Source organism: Nasonia vitripennis, chromosome 4, assembly GCF_009193385.2.
Source record: "Nasonia vitripennis strain AsymCx chromosome 4, Nvit_psr_1.1, whole genome shotgun sequence".
Classification (NCBI taxonomy): Eukaryota; Metazoa; Arthropoda; class Insecta; order Hymenoptera; family Pteromalidae; genus Nasonia; species Nasonia vitripennis.
The window spans coordinates 12,594,875-12,612,848 of NC_045760.1; the positions used below are offsets into that span (position 1 = coordinate 12,594,875).

Genomic DNA, 17,974 nt, shown 5'->3' on the forward strand with positions numbered 1-17,974 from the left:
ATTGTGTACACGAGCTTGCGGTGCAATGGCTGCGCTGCACCTATACAAGTTTTTCCACATCACGCGGCTGCTGCATATTAGCCGTCGTGGCAGGGGCAAATGCCTTTTGACGCATCTGCTACTGCTTTAACATCATGCATGTAGGAAGAGTAGGTATAAGTATATATTCTATATAATGTATTATTATTATAATGTATACTATATGCTGAGAGAGTAGGAATGTGTGTGTATTCGCTGTGAGCGCGTCGTTGGAGGGGAGGGCTGGCGCTGGTGTCACTTTTCACGCGTAATCTTATGGAAATTGCTAATGGCGGCCGCTCGAACTATTTTTCGCCCATAAGATTTAACATGGGATGTACTCCCGAAATGAGGGCGCCACGGTATGTGCTCACAGCGAATAGGTAAGGAGTAGCATACTCATGCAGAGACGGCTGGAAATTTGGAGTAGTAGAGCAGGTGGCCGATAAACATATGTGTACAGAATAAGGTTTCTAGTTATTTAGCGCTCTCGCAAGCTCGAGCTACTAGCGAAATCCCATTTAGCGAGATCGCTCGAGATTATGCTCGCGCTGCGGTGCTTGGATATACGTGTGTTCTAGTGAACGTTCGTTTATTTCAGAGCTTTATGCCTACTCTTATATTTTTTTTATCATTATTCTGTCGCGCTTGTAAATTTATCTAAGAGGTTCATGGAGGTGCTATATCTGCATACACGTGCGCAGGCGGTGCAATAAATTGTACTTGATTTCATGATTCAGCTAGATTTTATAACGTGCATGCGCGTGAGTCTCGTGTAGTTTATGTTTTGAAAGAAGAATAAGCGTAGGAGCGAAAGTGGAACGATCTTGAGTACATTGTCCTCGGTATATGCGCATATTAACGCCGCTCCCTTTTCTTATAGGTTCACGTTACGTTGCGCGCGAGCTTTTTATACTCTCGTCCTTATCATTATGAATTTCTTCTACGGATACAACTTTATAGTGAGACTATTTTATTTTCAACTTCTGTAGTGAAACTTTGAAAGCGATGACTTACCGATATTGATATTAACACATGCCTACGATAAAAGGTTCTTCGTGTTTTTCTATTTAAATCTATAATCGTCTTTGAAAACATTTGTTCTCATGAATCGTTGAAAATATATTCAAATGAAATTTTTCAGAAATACTAAGTGTATGTCAGTAAAAGTTGATATCAATAAATTTAAATTTAAGAATGTGCCATCAAGTATATAACAATGAATACAACTTTCAAAAATTCCGCCACCGCCGCTGCCTGCAAGTGAAAGTGCACCTTCTTGTCGGTAAACCAAAACTCTTCATTCCCGACGACACATAATACAGTCGTAAACTCGGGATCGCGAATGGCGTCGTACCGTCCGCGCAGTACCTTCTCTTGAGTTAACTGCCAAAGTAAACAGTCAATGCATAACACGTAATATAATGGGCACACGTATACGTAGATATAGTCATAGCAAACGCGTACGTGAATACTTCAACTCGTAGCCGTTCATACATACTTACACATATTTAAGGTATGCGTCATCGGCCGATCATGTGTTTCACGAAATTTTCTCCTCTACTGTCGCTGCAGTCTTTCGTGGCTGTGCTAAGCTGTTAGATGTGAGAGCCAAACAGAGAAATGGCGTAAAACAAGAAAATACGATAAAACGTCAAAGGCTGGGGAGCAAAGTCTGATTATTTACTTTTACTTGCCACTTCCAATCGTCATTTACTCTTTGTTCAGCGGGGAATGGTCAGTCTCACACGTCATTTAAGTACTTCTGGCAGTGTAAGTGAATAACATCTCTTCGTTCTAATAAGAAAATAATGTTTGATATCCTGGCTCGTTTTAACCTCTTCGAGCTCTACTAACGTCAAAATGCTCCCCAGTTATGTAGTAGATGATTAATCTACGTACTTTGATTTGTTATATTACTTCTAACCTATATTTTTTTGAGTCATTCCCTATCGCATTATTCCTATAACAAGTGCTAATTGCTGTAAACTTGAGAGATTTGTAAGTTTGTTATCAACATCGAGTACTTCTACTCATTCTCTGAATAATCTTTCACTGATTATTAGTTCATTTGTTCATTGCTTGAGACATCGATTTATATTGTTCTGTGTAAAGAGAATAAGTATAGAGAGACATTTTTTGTTTTCATAATTCATTTTAACATTGATCATAGAGTTGTACCATATTCAGTTTCAGGGTGCTGTATTTTTTGATGCATCATTAAACATGGACGATGAAGAATATCTTCAGCCTGTCTTGGTTGCCCAAGAGCAAGAGAGTTTTCAAAAGTTGGATACGATTCCAATTGTTGCTGTGCCTCTTATCTTTGGAGTAAGTATTAATTGATACAAAAATTTAATATGTCCATGCTATTGCTATTGTTTACTAACTAAATATTTCATCTCATTCATTTACAGGTAGCCTTGGAAATTACTGGAATAATATTTGTATCTATGTGGCCTGAAGAAAAAAATAAATGCGACACCTACTTTGTACTGCTCTATCTTCACTGTGCCTATTGGTTACTTATCATGGTAGTCGATCATTTGGTGAAAGCAAGACACCACACCCTTAGAATATGTGGCTACTTAGACTTTTACCAATCAACTTATCAACACATCAGAACACCTCTGTTCATCTCGTCATTGTGGAATACAATCTACTTGTTGCTATCAGTGATTTTACATCATACCCACAAGAACAACTATGAAAATTACTGCAGGGCTTCCGAGTGGTTCACACCATTAAATTATATTCTTTTATTAACTACTTTTGAGTTAATAATTATAGTACCAGTCTACATAAATTACATTAGTAAGTTTTTTTTCTCTTTGATGATGGTTTTCAAAATGATATAGTCTGTCATAACTAAAAATGAATTATTGACATTGCAGAGAGAGTTGTTAGATTCAATCGAACAAAGCCACCACCAGATGTTACCCGAGAGGAATGGCTCATGTCTTTCACTCAAGACTCGTACACCGGTGAAGTAGGGTATCACCAAAGAGGATTAAATTTGGCTGAACTGCTTGAAAAACAAGCAGACTTGATTAGGTATTTAAGAGATCATAATGTAAGATTAAGCCATAGAATGATGCTTCTAGCATCTCATCGCAGAGCAATGCAATCTTAAATTCTTCCCAAGTAAAGAATGATAAATTAATTCATGACACAAGTGAATATGTGTGATAAAAGTGACAAATACGGGAACTTTTGTTCAATTCCCAAGTGAATTGAACTATCAATACTAATTACCTAAAGATTTGTTACTCGTTATTTTTGGATGACAATATAATATAGTCAATTTTTTATAAATTTTATAGAAAATGCATATATTTTCATGAGATAGATGTAATGTACCTTATTTTTTTGCTTCATTAAAAATTCTATATATAATCTCAAAAACATCATAACCCTGGTATTAGATATTATTTTGTATATTTGGTGACAAGCCCATTGTATTATTAGCTCGATTATTAGCTATTGTATAGTTATTTAGGTTTTATTTGTGACTTGTCAATACAAAATTCATTAACTTTACTTTATTAAAAAAAGTATGCGTATCGCTAGAATTAATAATTATTAGGTATTATAAACTATAAAATGTTCGGTTTAAGAATCTCCAAAACCGTAACTTGAATAATTTTTTAATAAATTTGTCAAAAATTATGCTAAATAATGAGATTTTTTATACATTATATGTATACAAGGAAATTCAATATAGTGTATCTGCAATTTTCAATGTAGTCGAAAATATTAAGATTATTTTCATGCTATATTTTTAAGTTGGGAAAGATGGTTATTTGGTGGAACAGGTCGTAGGGAGTAATAAATATTATGATGTATAATCGAGTTACGAGTTAAATATATTTCAACAAATACATTCAACATTAAACACATAAATACTCAAAACACCTTTATCAACATTACATTTTCATAGAACCTCCATAAAGATATCGTAAGCTGTCTTAGGCCCGATCACTTTGGTCCGCTTATATTGTAAAATATTACTAGAAAAAGTCGACGCATTTACAAACTATCAAAAAAAAAAGTTTTGTGTACATATACATAATAATAGTCGAAAAAAGACAACAACAGAGCATTACCTAAATACAACGTAGTCATATTCAACTAGAGCAATAAATAAGTGAATAAAATTGTAAAATAACATGATGACGAAGATTTTTTTTCAAATATAAATATAGAACTGAATAAGAGAATATTCATCGTATAAATATTACATAGTTATAAATAGTAAGCTAAATCTATTCCTCTTCCTCTTCCTCCTCCTCTTCGGACGCATCGTGGACAGACTTGTCCTCAGACTTGGCCTCTTCTTCCGTCGCTTCAATCTCCTCAACCTGTACCTCTTCCGTCGCTTCGACCTCTTCAACCTGTGCTTCTTGCGCCTCCTCTACCTCCTCTTGCGTTTCTTCCGTCGCCTGTGCTTCCTCCTCTTCTTGTGCGACCTCTTCCTCTTGTGCGACTTCTTCTTCCTCCTTCTCCACCTTCGCCTCCTCCTCCTCCACCCGCGCTTCCTCCATCACCTGGGACTCCTCGATCTGAGCTTCGTCGGCCTCTGCCTGGCTAGCAACTTCGCACTCGTCGAAGACCTGTTGCTCGCCAGCAGTGCTGCTCTCTTCCTGAACCTCGGGCGCCTGCTCTTCCGCACCGGTCTCTTCACCCTCGGGCTCGTTGTCGTACTCGGACCAGTCGAAGCCTTGCTCTCCACCGGCGCCTCCGCTCTCCCTGACCTTTGGCGTCTCCGGGGCCGGTTCGTCTACCTCGGCCGAGATTGACGCTCCTTCGCCGTCGACGAAGGGGTTCTCGAGTTCCTCGGGCTCATCGTGTACGTCTTCCTCGACCTGAAAATTTTCGTTTTTTTTTTATTCTGTTGCATTTCTTGTCGATCATTTATCAAGTTTTCACGTTGATTTACCTGTGTGTCTTCGTCGTGATCGACTTCGTAGGGCTTGGCCTCGTTGTCCTGGTCCGATAGGTCCTGGTGAATGGAGTGTTCCTCGGAGTGGTGTTCGTCAACGACGACGCCGTCGCTGGCCACGCCGTTGGTCGCCTCTAGCTGGACAACTTTTTCCTCCTCGTCTTCCTGTTTCTTCTGATCCTCCTTTTCTTTCTCTTTGGCCAAGCGCTCTTCCTCGTCGGCGATTGCTTGCGCTACGGCTTCGTTGTATAATCTAAAAGCAGATTTTCGTCTCAGTAATTTGTCGCCATTTGCCATACAACGGCTCTCACATTCCATAAAAAAACTATTTTCAAAAAATATAAATATATAAAAAAATTAACTTCTCGTGTCGAGAGAAAAATAGACAGCCCTGGCGCACTGCAAAAAAACGAAACAAGTCATAATCGATATATACCTGATATAAGTATTTACTCTACGTGGTACTATACAAAATATAATAAACAAACATTACAAATTCAGTCAAACGATCATGTATAATACAATCGAAATTTTATCGCACAAAAAAGTTTTATTGACAAATAAATACACTATGAGAGAACGTATATCCACAAATAATACTGACATGAAATATGCAACTAGTGAAAGTATACCCGACGATTTACTGACCTGTTTTTCTTTTTTACTTGACTTCTATTACTTGTTTTTTTTTTTAAACTCAACGCATCAGTTGAAAAAGGTTGAAATTAAATGTTTGTTTCGAATATTTTTCGTTAGTGTTATAGCACCTACTTATTTGATTAGTACAATCATACGTGTGCGGGGGGGATTATAAACATCACGTGATTCTTGTTTTAGAGTACAACTAAATAAAATACTAAAAATTTGCTTATTAAAACGATCAACGATCATTTGATATGTATATTACGTCATATATTTACAGGTCTCGTATAACAAAACTAATAACATGCACATATTATATACAATTTTTGTTACGACTATATACACCGCGATTTTTTGCTGAATTTAAGTCAATTTATACCATATCATACAAAGGAATGAATCGATTCGTGCGCATACAAATAACATTATCCAATAACCACTTGCCCGATCATTAATATATATTTACATTCTAAACTATCGTGCAACAGCAAGCAGTGCGTTTCTTGGTACGACACTCACGACGCTCCGCCGTGATCGGTAGGGCTGTTGCACAACTTTGAAAATATTATATACACACACACACACTGGTTTCCTTTTTTGTCTTGGAGCATCGGCTCATCCTAGCCATCATTATTATATAATTCTCTGTATAAACTCGAGTCTATATGTACGTGTATCCTTACTTTTCGTCTTCGACCAGTCTCTCGGCCTCTTGTCTGGCAGCCTCGGCTCTCTCGATTATGGCCTGTTTCTCAGCTTCCAGCCTCTCCTGTTCCTTGATTTCCGCGATGCGGATATCCTCCTCTTGCTTGATCTTGGCTAGTCTGGCGATTTCAAGCTCTTCTGCGACTCTTCTCGCCTCGGCCAGTTCCCAGGCTCGCCTCTCCTCTTCCATTCTGAAAATAGTCGATGTATCATATTTCAATGTACGAGGGTCGATTTCGCAAATTCAGCGTGAAAATCGGGTTGTATATCAGAACATGCAGCTAATTCGATTGGGCCATGCTTGCCATAGTTGCTATCGCAATTCTGTATGTATATACAGTATAATATATAGGCAATTAGCTAGAGAGTTTGTTTGTTGGGTTTTTTCGTAACGCCGTTACGATCTGTGGATTGCGTACGAAGTCCGCATTTCTAGATTTTATCCGCATAGCAACCGATTTTGCTTTCATTCGATCGAGCCAGGCGTGCTGTCTTATATAGCGGTGCCTATATATCAGCTCACGAATACTCTAAAAATCGCACGGATTTTAAATCAGAGTAAAAACTTTAAAAACTCAAGGTTTTTACCTGTATTCATTAAACTTCCTCCTTCGAAAATGCGCAACAAAGCCCAGCCTATATGTTAGATTGCTAGTACTAGGAACTATGTAAGCGGGCTCCGGAGTGGGAGAGTAAGAGACAGAACAGCTTAAGGCAAATGGGTAAACATAATTAAGCAATTAAGTATAATATCAAGTGTGTCATTTGCGTGAAAGCAGTGCGTATACCTAGACCTTTCTGGGAAAGTTTTCAAATGCCTCACCATATTACAATTAAGTGTATCATCTAAATGAATTAGCTCGAGCGTTTAGAAAGTCGTCTTAAAGTTTCCCGCTGAAATCGATTTTGAACTATCGGTCGTCGTGGACAACTGTCTCAGTTTCGAATGTCCAATACCGTAATTTTTCCTGCAGACAGAAGTCCACGAATAAAAAAAATTAAGATAAAAATTAGCGAAAATTGACCATGGCAACTTTACGACGACGTCATATAACAATACTGTTGTTATGTAAAGAACAAAAAAAGTCTGAAAATGAAAACACAAGCATGCTCATTTTTTATATGGTAAAGATTAAGTCAGTAGGTCCATTACTTCTTTTCAGCGGCCTTCTTGTCGAGGTACTCCTGGACTTTCTTTATTGTCTCGTCGTCTGGCTGCTTTTTCACTGAAAAGCCATAAAAATAAAATCACTCGGTATTTCACAAAGCGCATAATATCATCGAGCCTGAGAAGAAACGGTACAGTAATATAATAAAGCTTGAATTTGTATACAATGCAGCAGCATCCTGCGCGCATTATTGTACTCGAATTTAACTGCACGTTGTCTTAAATCCGAGCTTATATTGGAAATATGAATGAAATATTCGATGGATGAGCGCAATGAAATGAGACTTTTCTCGTGCATAAAAGAGAAGTAAAGTATATAATGAAAAGGAGAGAGAGAGAAAGAGAGAGAGAGAGAGAGAGAGAGAGAATGATGAGAACAATGCGGTATAGATCCGGGGCTAGATTACCATTGAAACACAGATGAGGGAGATAGAGCAGAGAGCAGAGATGAGAAACAATAAGGACAAGAATCCGCTGATTACAAAAAGAAGGAAACACAGGGGCTAGAGAAACAGAGAGGAAGTTCACAAAGGGGGTCAGCGGCCATACGAGTGGATCCGACAAAGAAAGTCAACACACATACACGGAGCAGCTCTACACGTGTATTGTATAAATCCGCGCGGAAGAAGAGAGAAAAGTAGAGGAGACGAGATTGCGTAGAGAAGGAGTTAGCATATACCACCGTCCACGTTGTACTCGGCCTCCATGTCCTCGACGTCATTGTTCTCCGGGACGGGCTTCTTCTCCTTCTTTCTCTTCGGCTTCGGCAGCTGGACTTCCGCCGTCAGCTCGACCTCGACTTCTACCACTGGCTCTTCTTCGACAGGCTTCTGCTGCTCTACCGGCTCTTCTTCGGGTAGCTCTACTCACGGACAGGACACATATACACAAGTGCTAAGTAAACTTCGGCGGATTTGAAGGAACGTTGTAAGGAAGAGCGATACGGAGGTGCTGATGTGATGAGCGAAGTGACAAGGGAGATGCATGTGTGTGTGCGTGTGTGTGTGTGCGCGCGCGGGTGAACGAGACACGAGTAGTTTTATTTTCTGTGTACACAAAGGAGGAAGGAGAGTACAGTGAGGATCGAAGTTGGCGCTTACCTTCCTCGTGGACGACCTCGTCGGCCCATGTGACTGAAGGAGCCGGAGCTAAAATTTACAGAAACACAGAGGGAGTATTTACACAGTACATTGACACAAAAAACTTGGGGGTAATTATTAGAGAACTTTTTTTTTGTTTTAATAATTTTTACAATTTAATCTTCTTTGAAACTCAATTCATATTATATATAGAGAGAAAGAGTGTGCGACTTTCAATTTGTGCGAATTACCTTTTGTAATTCTTTTGTACACGTATAACGCAGAGTGGAAAATATTTTAATTACAGCGCGAAAGAGTACAGTCAAAGGAACGGTTTTTCATTCCATCAGCAGATATCAAGCGAAATTGGAAAGTACATCCGCTTCTGTTTGCGGTATGTTATTCGTTCTTTAGTTTTCAATTTTCAATTATATTATAAAAGGCGCTATACTAACCATTCTGTGCCTCTTTAGCGCGTTCGCTATGCTGTACGCTTTGTGGCGCTGCGAAGAAAATGGATATTTTTTTTTTCATTTTGCAAATCACAGTATGTACACACTCTATATGCTGCGATCGTTTTGTTTTCAGCGCGAGGGCAAAGCGTTTGCAAAGTGATGTTCGCTGCGAAAAAAACAACTTTGCGCGCTATAGCTGCATATACCATCAGAGAGCAAAAAATCAAAGCGTTGTTACGTTGCGCACAAGTTAGATACGTAAAGTCGAAGAAAAAAAAAAAAATAATGAGTTGTATCGAGGAAAGCTTGGAAGCCGGATGATCTATAACAGCACTTATATTGTCGATATAATATTATTTTCTCGTTCTGCGCTCGACGTCCGCGCGCGAGAGAGATCGAGCGCGTATGGATCTCAATCGGCGCGCTAAACGCGACGCATAAGCCTGAGTATACTTATAACATCACGATATTTGTAGTTTGTAGTTATACAGCCGTACAGCCATCATTAGGTACACACGAAACAAATGAAATGACGTGAGAGAGCTATATTCATATATGCATACACATATGGGGGTTAAGTGGGGCGATTTATGAGGGGTAAAGAGAGTTCGGTTAGGCGAGGGTTTACATACATGATGATATATCGGGTCTGCAGTATCGCAGTATATTTATATATGGGCTTGACGGCGCGCTGATGGATGAGTTTTAGAATAATGAGACGCTGCATTATTATAAATATATATTATATAGTCAGAGTCGTCGTGAGAGGCTGCGAACGGCTCATAAATGCGTATAATATATTATTATAATTATATGCGCGCGCTTCGGGACATTCGTCCTTTTTTTCGGCTGCAGCGTCACTCTCGCCACATATGCGAAGTTAGAGTGGCGTAAATGGTTGCGCGGGAAACTTCGGGCGCTTTTTGTTATAAGGGCCAAATGAGATTATATTCTCTTCGTCAGGTGCCCTCGAGTGCAGGAGAGAGATGCGTCCGGCTACGCGGGGGTCACTTAATGCGCGGTCCGGAACGACTATATATACACGCCGAGGAAAGAGGATTTGTATAATAATACTAAAAGCGCCACATGTGTAAAGCCATTCAAAATTCGAAAGTATATTATCTGGTTAAATGTTAAGATGGATTTCGTGTATTCACCTCTAAATTTGAATTCGCTGAGTTTATTTATTAAAGTTTATAAATATGCGCGAATCCTCTTGCGTCGGCGTGAAACAACGAGCGAGTTGACAAATGAATTCTGATCATGAATCACAAATAATTTTTGTTTTAAAAATCGAGAATTTTCGATCCCTTGTATACAGCTTACGTTAAGTTTATCCCCCTCACACTCGAGGTAACGGAAAGGTCGTTAGAATTTGAAGCGACACGCACTGAGAGTATGGTCTTACCTCGGATTGATAATTTTTTTTTTGTCTAATTGGGGAACGTATCGTGTAGGCAAGTGAAATTACAGGGATCATTAAAAGGTAAGAAATACATGTTTTTGATAAATTTACAAATTTTCTTTATTTGATTTTTCAAGTTTTATTCTTTTCCTCTCGATTTTTTAATGTATATATTATTATATTCGTTTGAGAAATCGTGTACAATGTAAAGTGTCGTTCGATAAAAAAGATCCTGAACTTTTTTTTCTGTCCTCTATATATTGTTGTTCGTCGTCGTGTGCGTTAACATCGTTTGATATTTTTTTCACCAGAGATAATCACATTATTTCACGGCGAAGATATAATGTCGTAAAATATAATAAAATACTGGCCCTTATTGCATCGAATGGCTTTTAAAATAGGACGCCTCGTAGTGTAAATATTTTTAAAGAGCGTTTGCAAAAACATTATCTCCGCAGCGCGCTTCGATGTGAAAAATATATTATGAACGACCAACATTACTAAAATTATTAACGACCACCAACAGATATATATAGGATCTTCTCACGTATACGTATGTGTGCGTGTATAATTTTTCGTACTGCCAGAGCCAATGAGAGAGTTATAGTGTCGCATTTATCGCGTCGTTCGAATGGAAATTTTAATTTAAATTAAACCTTGTCATGCTCCCCCGTATCCGTGGTCTGTTCTCCCACTAATCTACGTGTATGCGTGCGAATGTGTAATTTTCAAAACAACGTCCGTTGCAGAAATCAGCGGAGAACCGCGCAATGGACGAAATAATAAGCTAAGTATAGACAACCGATCTACAAGAAGTATACAGTAGTATAGTCGTAATAAACAAAAATGGCAGAGACGACGTAAAGTGGTGGGCCAGAAGTCAGAATAAGAGGTGACGTTGAAATATATATTATAAGGGTGCAGAGTATGGCGTGTTTATGTCAAGGGGTTAATGGGGGTGGAGGGGCTATTAAAAGGGGTGGGGGTCGTCGGGGTGTTCAGAGAAAGAGAGAAAGAGAGAGAGAGAGAGGGGGCGGGGGTGATCTCGATGGGCGCATTTTTATGGTCTCAGTCCTCCTCGGCTTCCTCTTCCACTTTGGGTTTCGCTTTAGTGGGATCCTCGTACAGCTCGGGGACGCGATCTCTCCAACCAGATGCCTGCTTGGAGATTTGCTTGCCGCCTGAAACGTTGAGAAAACCGCTGTGCTCGTATAGCTGTCGGCTATTGCGTCTATATATGTATATACCTCTTATAATATGTGATTGTATGCAGATATAGCGACTGCGTGTGTGTATATATATATATATATATATATATATATATATATATTATATTTTTGCTTGCGCTTATTTTTTGCCCTACTATTGATATACTGTATGTCTATATATAGCTCTCGTTGTTATTGCTGTACTTTCTCGCTTTTTCTCGCTCGCTCGAGAATATTTTTCGCCGCAGCTCACGGGCTCGAGCGTTTATGCGGCTGCCGCGCGTTCATTGCCTCCGAGATTTTCTCGCTCTCTTCTCTTTATGTATGCACTGCTTTACATATGCATCAGTCCGCAGCGGCAACCGATGCTTCGTTTATGCATTATATCGTGCTCTTTTTTCTCTTTGCTTTCTCGATGCGACGCCGGCTGGATAAACATCGTGTGCGTGTACACAAACAAAAATATAAAATAAATCGATCCTCGTATATATAATATATTCGCGTGACTTTTAATTATTGTTAAAGACATGTGCCGGAAAGACAGAGAGAGAGAGAGAGAGAGAGAGAGAGGTATAAACATAACAGAAAGAGAGAGGAATAAGTGCGTGTATTATTTAAATAATAAAAATAAATGCACGTCTTACATACACAGAAAACAATGAAAAGAGGAGGAAATCCTTCAGACACGTCAGAAAGTATAATAATGCATGTATGCGTGAGCGTGTAAATACAAATACAGATAAACGAAATAAAGGTAAAAGTATAAAAGTATATTGTGTATAAAGGAACAAAAAAGACAAAAAAAGTGCAAATCACACGACGACGTCTCGAGGCCGCCTTGATTTATCAATATAATTAAAGATTCCTATGTGTATAGGTATATAGATATATGTGTGCGAGAGAGCAGTAATTGAAAGGGAAAAAGTCTACGCGGACGGTGAACGCATTTGGTTACGGCATCGGCAACATGTACACCGACGGTTTTGTGTACCAAAAACACACGTCGATTGCGCGCGTGTCGTTGTTGTATACGCGCAGTGTCATACGCACGACAACGACGAAAAAGCGGCGCGCGCGCGAGGGTGTGTAAGTAACGTAATGCGTCCACGTCCCGCATACAGAAATGCTGCAGACCTCTGCCAAATCCCAGAGATGAAAAAATAAATAAATAACAAACAAATAGAGCTGACAGACAGATATGCGAATTCAACATTTCGACAAAGAAAAAGTGTGTGTGTGTGTGTGTGTGTGGGGCGTAAAAAATAAAATATACTGGCGAGAGAAAATGCGTGCGCGTCGAGCATTGCGTGTTTGAATATAGAAAAAAAATTGTATACCATGAGAAAAAAAAGTAACAAACAGGTGTATTATAAAACGTGTATAATAGAAATTGTATAACATCTCGTGTGTTTACAATAGGTCTGTGCCATCGTTATCGTTACTGTGAGTGTGCGAGGCTATACAGCTTTGGTCACGACGTGCTCTAGACTTACAGGCGTCCTCGGCGGCCTTGCGGTTCTTCATGTAGTAGCTCATGAGCTTGACGTCGCTCTTGACGTCTCCGGGCACCAGGTCGCCAACCGTGTAGTAAGGTCGGCGTTTCGACTGGGGCCTACCACCGGCGTACTTGATGCAGGCCAAGTGACCGGCCCCGATGTCGCGGTGCTTCTCCGGTGTGCTGTACCAGGGCAGGCTCTCAATGTCCTTGCGCGAGTTCTTCGCGTTGATGATGCGACGCACGTAGTCATCGCTGCGCAGACGCTCCGGCGAGGTTTCGTCGTAGTTGCTGGGGACAGAGATATTGTTTTGTTTGTTTTTTGTTCCATCGGACATCGATCGCGCCGAAAGAGTTATTCGTGTTTCGGCCGCAGTAGAACGAGGTCGGGTGCAGCCAGACACGCCGCGGATTTAAATCCCACACGCGTTGCGTAAACCGCGAGCAAGCGAGAGCGTCTATAGATTGATAGTGAGCGTTTAATAATAGACGCCTCGGAAACACAATAGTTTACGATGACAGAAGCCGCCGCGCCGAGAGACGAGTTCTTAACGCGGATTATTCTTCTCGGCACGCCGGAAAAATGCCGCTATTTTTAAACGGGCGTTTCTTAACAGGTGAAAATCCGGATGGCGCGATTGATTGTTTTTCCCAGAAAAGATAACTGGGTTAGGAAATTGAAAAGGCTGAACGCGCTCGTCCGACCGTACAGCGGTTATTCTACTTAGAACGCGAAAGCGCGGTATGGTTTTTCAAAGGATTCTTACCTGATTGAGGGTCGGGGTACAAAGACGTGGATTTTGCGGAGGAGATTGTCCGTCTTCGCGCGAATTTCCCTGGTTTCATCATCGAAGTCCTAGATCGAACACCATTTTTCCATTACTCTTTTTGCCATCTCAGTAGTGTATCAACGTGTATTCAAATAATTTTTGCAAAATCTGGTCTTTCATCATCGACATTCAACGAAATCTATTCTACTGCACAGATTCGACTAGAAACTACGTTTATATGCTTTTCGCGAAAAAGAATCGACCAGAAACGAGTATTCAACAAGTAAGACCTCTCGTGCAATACATTTATAGAGCACAAGCGGTAAATCACATCTATAGCCGCAACATAAATGGTCGCAGCGTTGGCGAAACTTACAAATTTTCGACTTACAATGTAGTCTCTGGAGTTAAGGTACTCTTCCGTATAAGACTTGCTGGACGGCCTGGTGAGGTAGCGTATCCTGTTGAGCTCTGCCGCTATGATGCTGGGTCTGACGCGCGAGTGTATCTTTATCGGCAGGTAAGTGCCGGAGTGGTAAATGCGCACCGGCGAGTGTACTATGGAAACGAGCCTCTTGTGCGCCGTGTACGGCATGTGAGGTATCGTCCTCAGCTATATAAATTAAGACATCGCGAATCTTGCTAGTATACGTCTGTTCTTTATCTCAATTATAAATGAGCATATTTTGTTTTTTTATTTTTTAATATTTTTACACTCGCATTCGCTGCTGTTGCAGGCTTGAAAAGTGAGAGAATAGAGATGAGATGCGCAGCATTATTTCACGCGCATAGCGGCTGTGCGGAGGAATATCGCTTTCGGCGGTGTGTATATAGCTGCCTTTAAGAGATTTTTTTGTCAAAAGCGTTGGAATAATTATGCGGCCAGGCCAGGCGTGAGAGAGCTCGTGTGCCCGGTGTAAGCGTTTTTTTCTCCGCGCGGAGATTTTGCCGGCGATAAGGGAGCTTTTTCAGCGACGAGTAAACGCGAGTGATGCTGTCTTTCAGATGATTCTTTATAATATATGCGGCTGTCGTCGGATTGGCTGGCTATTTTCGTCTCTCTCGAAATTCGCGCATAAGCTTTACGCTACGGTAAAAAGAATTTTTTTGTTCTGTGTAGCTGCGGGCAAAGCGCAGCATATCGCGTTTATCATAATATACATACCGTTATTTGCTTTCAGCGCGAGTTTAAATTATCTGAAATCAGTTGAATTAACTTTTACACGCGTTAGCCGAGGCTTCTATAAATATACACGAGTCTGCTGCGCGAGTTCGAGCGCGCCCGCGAGTCAAAGTAATCTGATACTACTTTTAATTATGCAATCAGAAAAGTTAAATTTAATAAATTGAGCCATTAAAACTTTAATTATTAATTTCACGATCTCTCTAAAGAGCAAGAGATATAGAGAGAGCCGGATTATTGCTCTCTCGCTCATTCATTACCACTACTGACCTAAAGACTTTTTTGCCAGAGTAAAAATAGAAATCGAAGCGTTATTTTGCCAAGGGCTTCGACGCAGCGGATGCCGGACCGTGAGGTTGAATGATATATATTTATTGTTTCAAGGTCCAAGTCGGACCGTAAAACTCGAACCAAGTTTCTCGTCGTCGCTTCGATTCGATATGTTCCGCGACTTCTTTTTCACCCGTTTTCTCTCGCGGTTCGTTAAAACGCTGTTTATAGCTGTTCCAAGCATTTTCGGGTAAGCTCTCTCGCGCGTGTATAAATTAATTGTGCGAAGAAGAAAAAACCAAAAGCAGCAGAATCAGCAGGATACGCAGCCTCATTGCACTAGAGATAAAAAAAGACAAGAAAGATGGAAAAATTCAAAAGTCAAAAAAAAAAGAGAGAGTGAGAAAAAAGTAGTCGGGAATTATGTGTATACTCTATAGTAAATTAGTGGAGCCAGGGGGAAAAAAATTCGTATAAAGTGAACAGCTCAGCATCAGAGTGAAACAAATATTTACTCCGATTACGCCGCGCGGCTGAATCTAAAATTATTTATATACTCGTTATAGGCCAAACGAATTTCTGACGTTAACGGCCAACATAATATCACGCACGGCTAGAGAGAGAGACGAATAACTTCACTCTGACACTGAGCTCTTCGATCAACGCCTTGTAGTACTCACGTATGTGGTGGTGGCATAGGGGTTGTATAAGTAGAATGGGCCTTGCAGTATCGGCTTTTTATAGTTGGAAAAAGTTCAACGTGACAATTGCATACGATGTAGTTTTCGTATAATATTTTTTTTTTCGTTTTTGATTTATTTTGGTGCGGTCGAGCCCCGTCGACGACAGAGATTAGCCGCGTCGTCGTCGTGGTCAGAAGTAGGTAGCACGCAAAAGTCGGGAGAAGAAAAAGAACAATACGATAATTATAAGGGTATATATATATATATATATATATATATATATATATATATATGTGTATAGAGAAACTAATTTTATTCGTGAAGTTTTGAGGACTCTGAGATGATGAAGATTTTAGGTATAGTAAATTATAATCTCTGGGCTCGCTGTTGATAATGTCGATGCGATGAATAGAGACAGATTCATAGATTAGATACAGGTATAGATCAGAAAGAGAGTATAGACACCATATGTATATATTATGATGTAGATAGCGCGACTGACGCGTGTGCACTATGTTGTTTCGTTTTTCTTTCAAAAGCGGCGAGAACGATTTTATAAAGAGCCGAAAGCGCGCATTATTTTCCAGCTCGCGTGCGCGTCTGAAATCTAATAATAAACCGCGGCTGGCCAATTATACCCCGTTGTGTGTCTAGCTATATAGGTAAGTCGGGTTAATTTTCTGTTAGTGATTTTCTGGCTCAACACACGTTGCGGATATCAAGTTAAAGCTGACTTTCCAGCCGCTTGCTCGGCCCTTTTTTTTCTCGCCTAATGAGATTAAATCTTGACATATTGTTAAAATCAGATAATATCGCTGATAATGCTCATGTGGAATATTATATTTCAAGACTTCCACTTTAACAGTGGAATGGTATATATTATACATATCGTAAAATAAGCAACAATAATAACAATAATATGCAATCGGCGTGTGTGCGACGGGGGGGGGGGGGGAATGATGCTGGAGAATGGTGCTGGGAAAACGAAAGACGACTCGTATTCAATATATACGTATATTTCAGTGTGAAAAGACCATACATAAAAGCTCTCTCTGCTGCGTGTGCATGTGTATAAAGTATATGTGCGTTTGTATAATAAAACTTCTCCGCGCGTCTCGCAACCGCTCGGCATGCGTTCTTATGTGTATAAATTCGTCCGCTTGCGCGACTAGCAATCTCGAGCCAAAGCTTTGGCGTCGCGCAATCATCACTCCGTATAGACTTTTCTCGGTTCTTATGCTTGTATATATACCTATAGACGCGCGGACCAACAGCAGGTGTGCGTGTGCGTGTGCGTGTGCGTAAATAATTCAACGCCTCGTTAATTGTCTAATGCGCGTTACAGATTTTTCGAAGATATTGCGACAATGACTACGGTTATGTGTATTTTTTTAGTTTCGTTTTCTCGTCACTCTTTATATAGAGGCTGAATCGCAAGTTCAAGGTTTGGCGCGCGCGCGAGATCGCCGTTCGTTTATTGGCACAAACGGCCGCTGGGGTTGCTAATTACTGTATACAGACTATAGTATAGGCGTAGAAAATTAAATAAAGGAAAGAAAAATGCAAGCAAGAGATTATGCGAAATGCTGAACTTCTCTAATACAATAGATGTATAAATAAACGAGTGAAAACACGAGGAAATGCAATGTAAGCGTAAGCCATGATAACGGATAGCAAAATGTTCTCTTCGACATAGTCGTCCGACCGCTTCGAGATTATTATGCATTCAAAGGGAACACTTTGCCGAGAATCCCGCGAGCGCGTTATTATATAGGTGTACATATACGCAGGCGAAGAGCAGCGCTTTGATATTCGAGAACCTTAATAAAAGCGACGCAAGGCGCTCGAAAACCCTCTATGCACACATATAGGCACACGAATGAACTACTTCTCTCGGCGTGTAACGTATAACCGTGTATGTGTGTGTGTGCCTTCTGGTGCGCTGCACGAA

The 17,974-nt window shown here is 40.3% G+C and overlaps 2 protein-coding genes across 20 annotated transcripts in view; one reads left to right on the plus strand and one right to left on the minus strand.

Annotated features, from left to right (window-relative positions):
- Window positions 1-4,230, plus strand: LOC100119853 (transmembrane protein 192). Of its 2 annotated transcripts, none has more exons than XM_008205892.4 (4): window positions 1-1,791; window positions 2,209-2,349; window positions 2,436-2,832; window positions 2,913-4,230. In XM_008205892.4, the coding sequence occupies exons 1-4, from the start codon at window positions 1,753-1,755 to the stop codon at window positions 3,149-3,151; spliced, it is 816 nt and encodes a 271-aa protein (XP_008204114.1). In that variant the 5' UTR covers window positions 1-1,752; the 3' UTR covers window positions 3,152-4,230. The 2 variants fall into 2 exon arrangements, with proteins under 2 accessions (XP_008204114.1, XP_031784983.1); XM_031929123.2 differs by having other exon boundaries at window positions 1,405-1,791; window positions 2,215-2,349.
- The window catches only part of LOC100119921 (golgin subfamily A member 6-like protein 22), a 26,558-nt gene continuing 12,449 nt past the window's right edge, over window positions 3,866-17,974 (minus strand). The window contains exons 2-12 of one of the 18 annotated variants that reach the window (XM_008205883.4): window positions 16,021-16,074; window positions 14,279-14,500; window positions 13,885-13,973; window positions 13,116-13,408; window positions 9,010-9,057; window positions 8,576-8,623; window positions 8,155-8,337; window positions 7,461-7,533; window positions 6,286-6,498; window positions 4,958-5,213; window positions 3,866-4,883 (exon numbers count right to left, since the gene is read on the minus strand). In XM_008205883.4, coding sequence (XP_008204105.1) covers window positions 4,284-4,883; window positions 4,958-5,213; window positions 6,286-6,498; window positions 7,461-7,533; window positions 8,155-8,337; window positions 8,576-8,623; window positions 9,010-9,057; window positions 13,116-13,408; window positions 13,885-13,973; window positions 14,279-14,500; window positions 16,021-16,074 — 2,079 coding nt within the window. In that variant the 3' untranslated portion in view covers window positions 3,866-4,283. Of the gene's footprint in view, window positions 4,884-4,957; window positions 5,214-6,285; window positions 6,499-7,460; window positions 7,534-8,154; window positions 8,338-8,575; window positions 8,624-9,009; window positions 9,058-13,115; window positions 13,409-13,884; window positions 13,974-14,263; window positions 14,501-16,020; window positions 16,075-17,974 lie in introns of all 18 variants that reach the window. The other 17 variants (XM_008205882.4, XM_032599378.1, XM_008205885.4 and 14 more) reach the window with 17 other exon arrangements.

Bases quoted from the DNA above. Each gene is read 5' to 3' on its own strand.
- LOC100119853 (XM_008205892.4), top strand. From the start codon at position 1,753: ATGGTCAGTCTCACACGTCATTTAAGTACTTCTGGCAGT. The intron at 2,350-2,435 runs GTAAGTATTAAT...ATTCATTTACAG, and splicing joins CTGTGCCTCTTATCTTTGGA to GTAGCCTTGGAAATTACTGG. The intron at 2,833-2,912 runs GTAAGTTTTTTT...TTGACATTGCAG, and splicing joins AGTCTACATAAATTACATTA to AGAGAGTTGTTAGATTCAAT.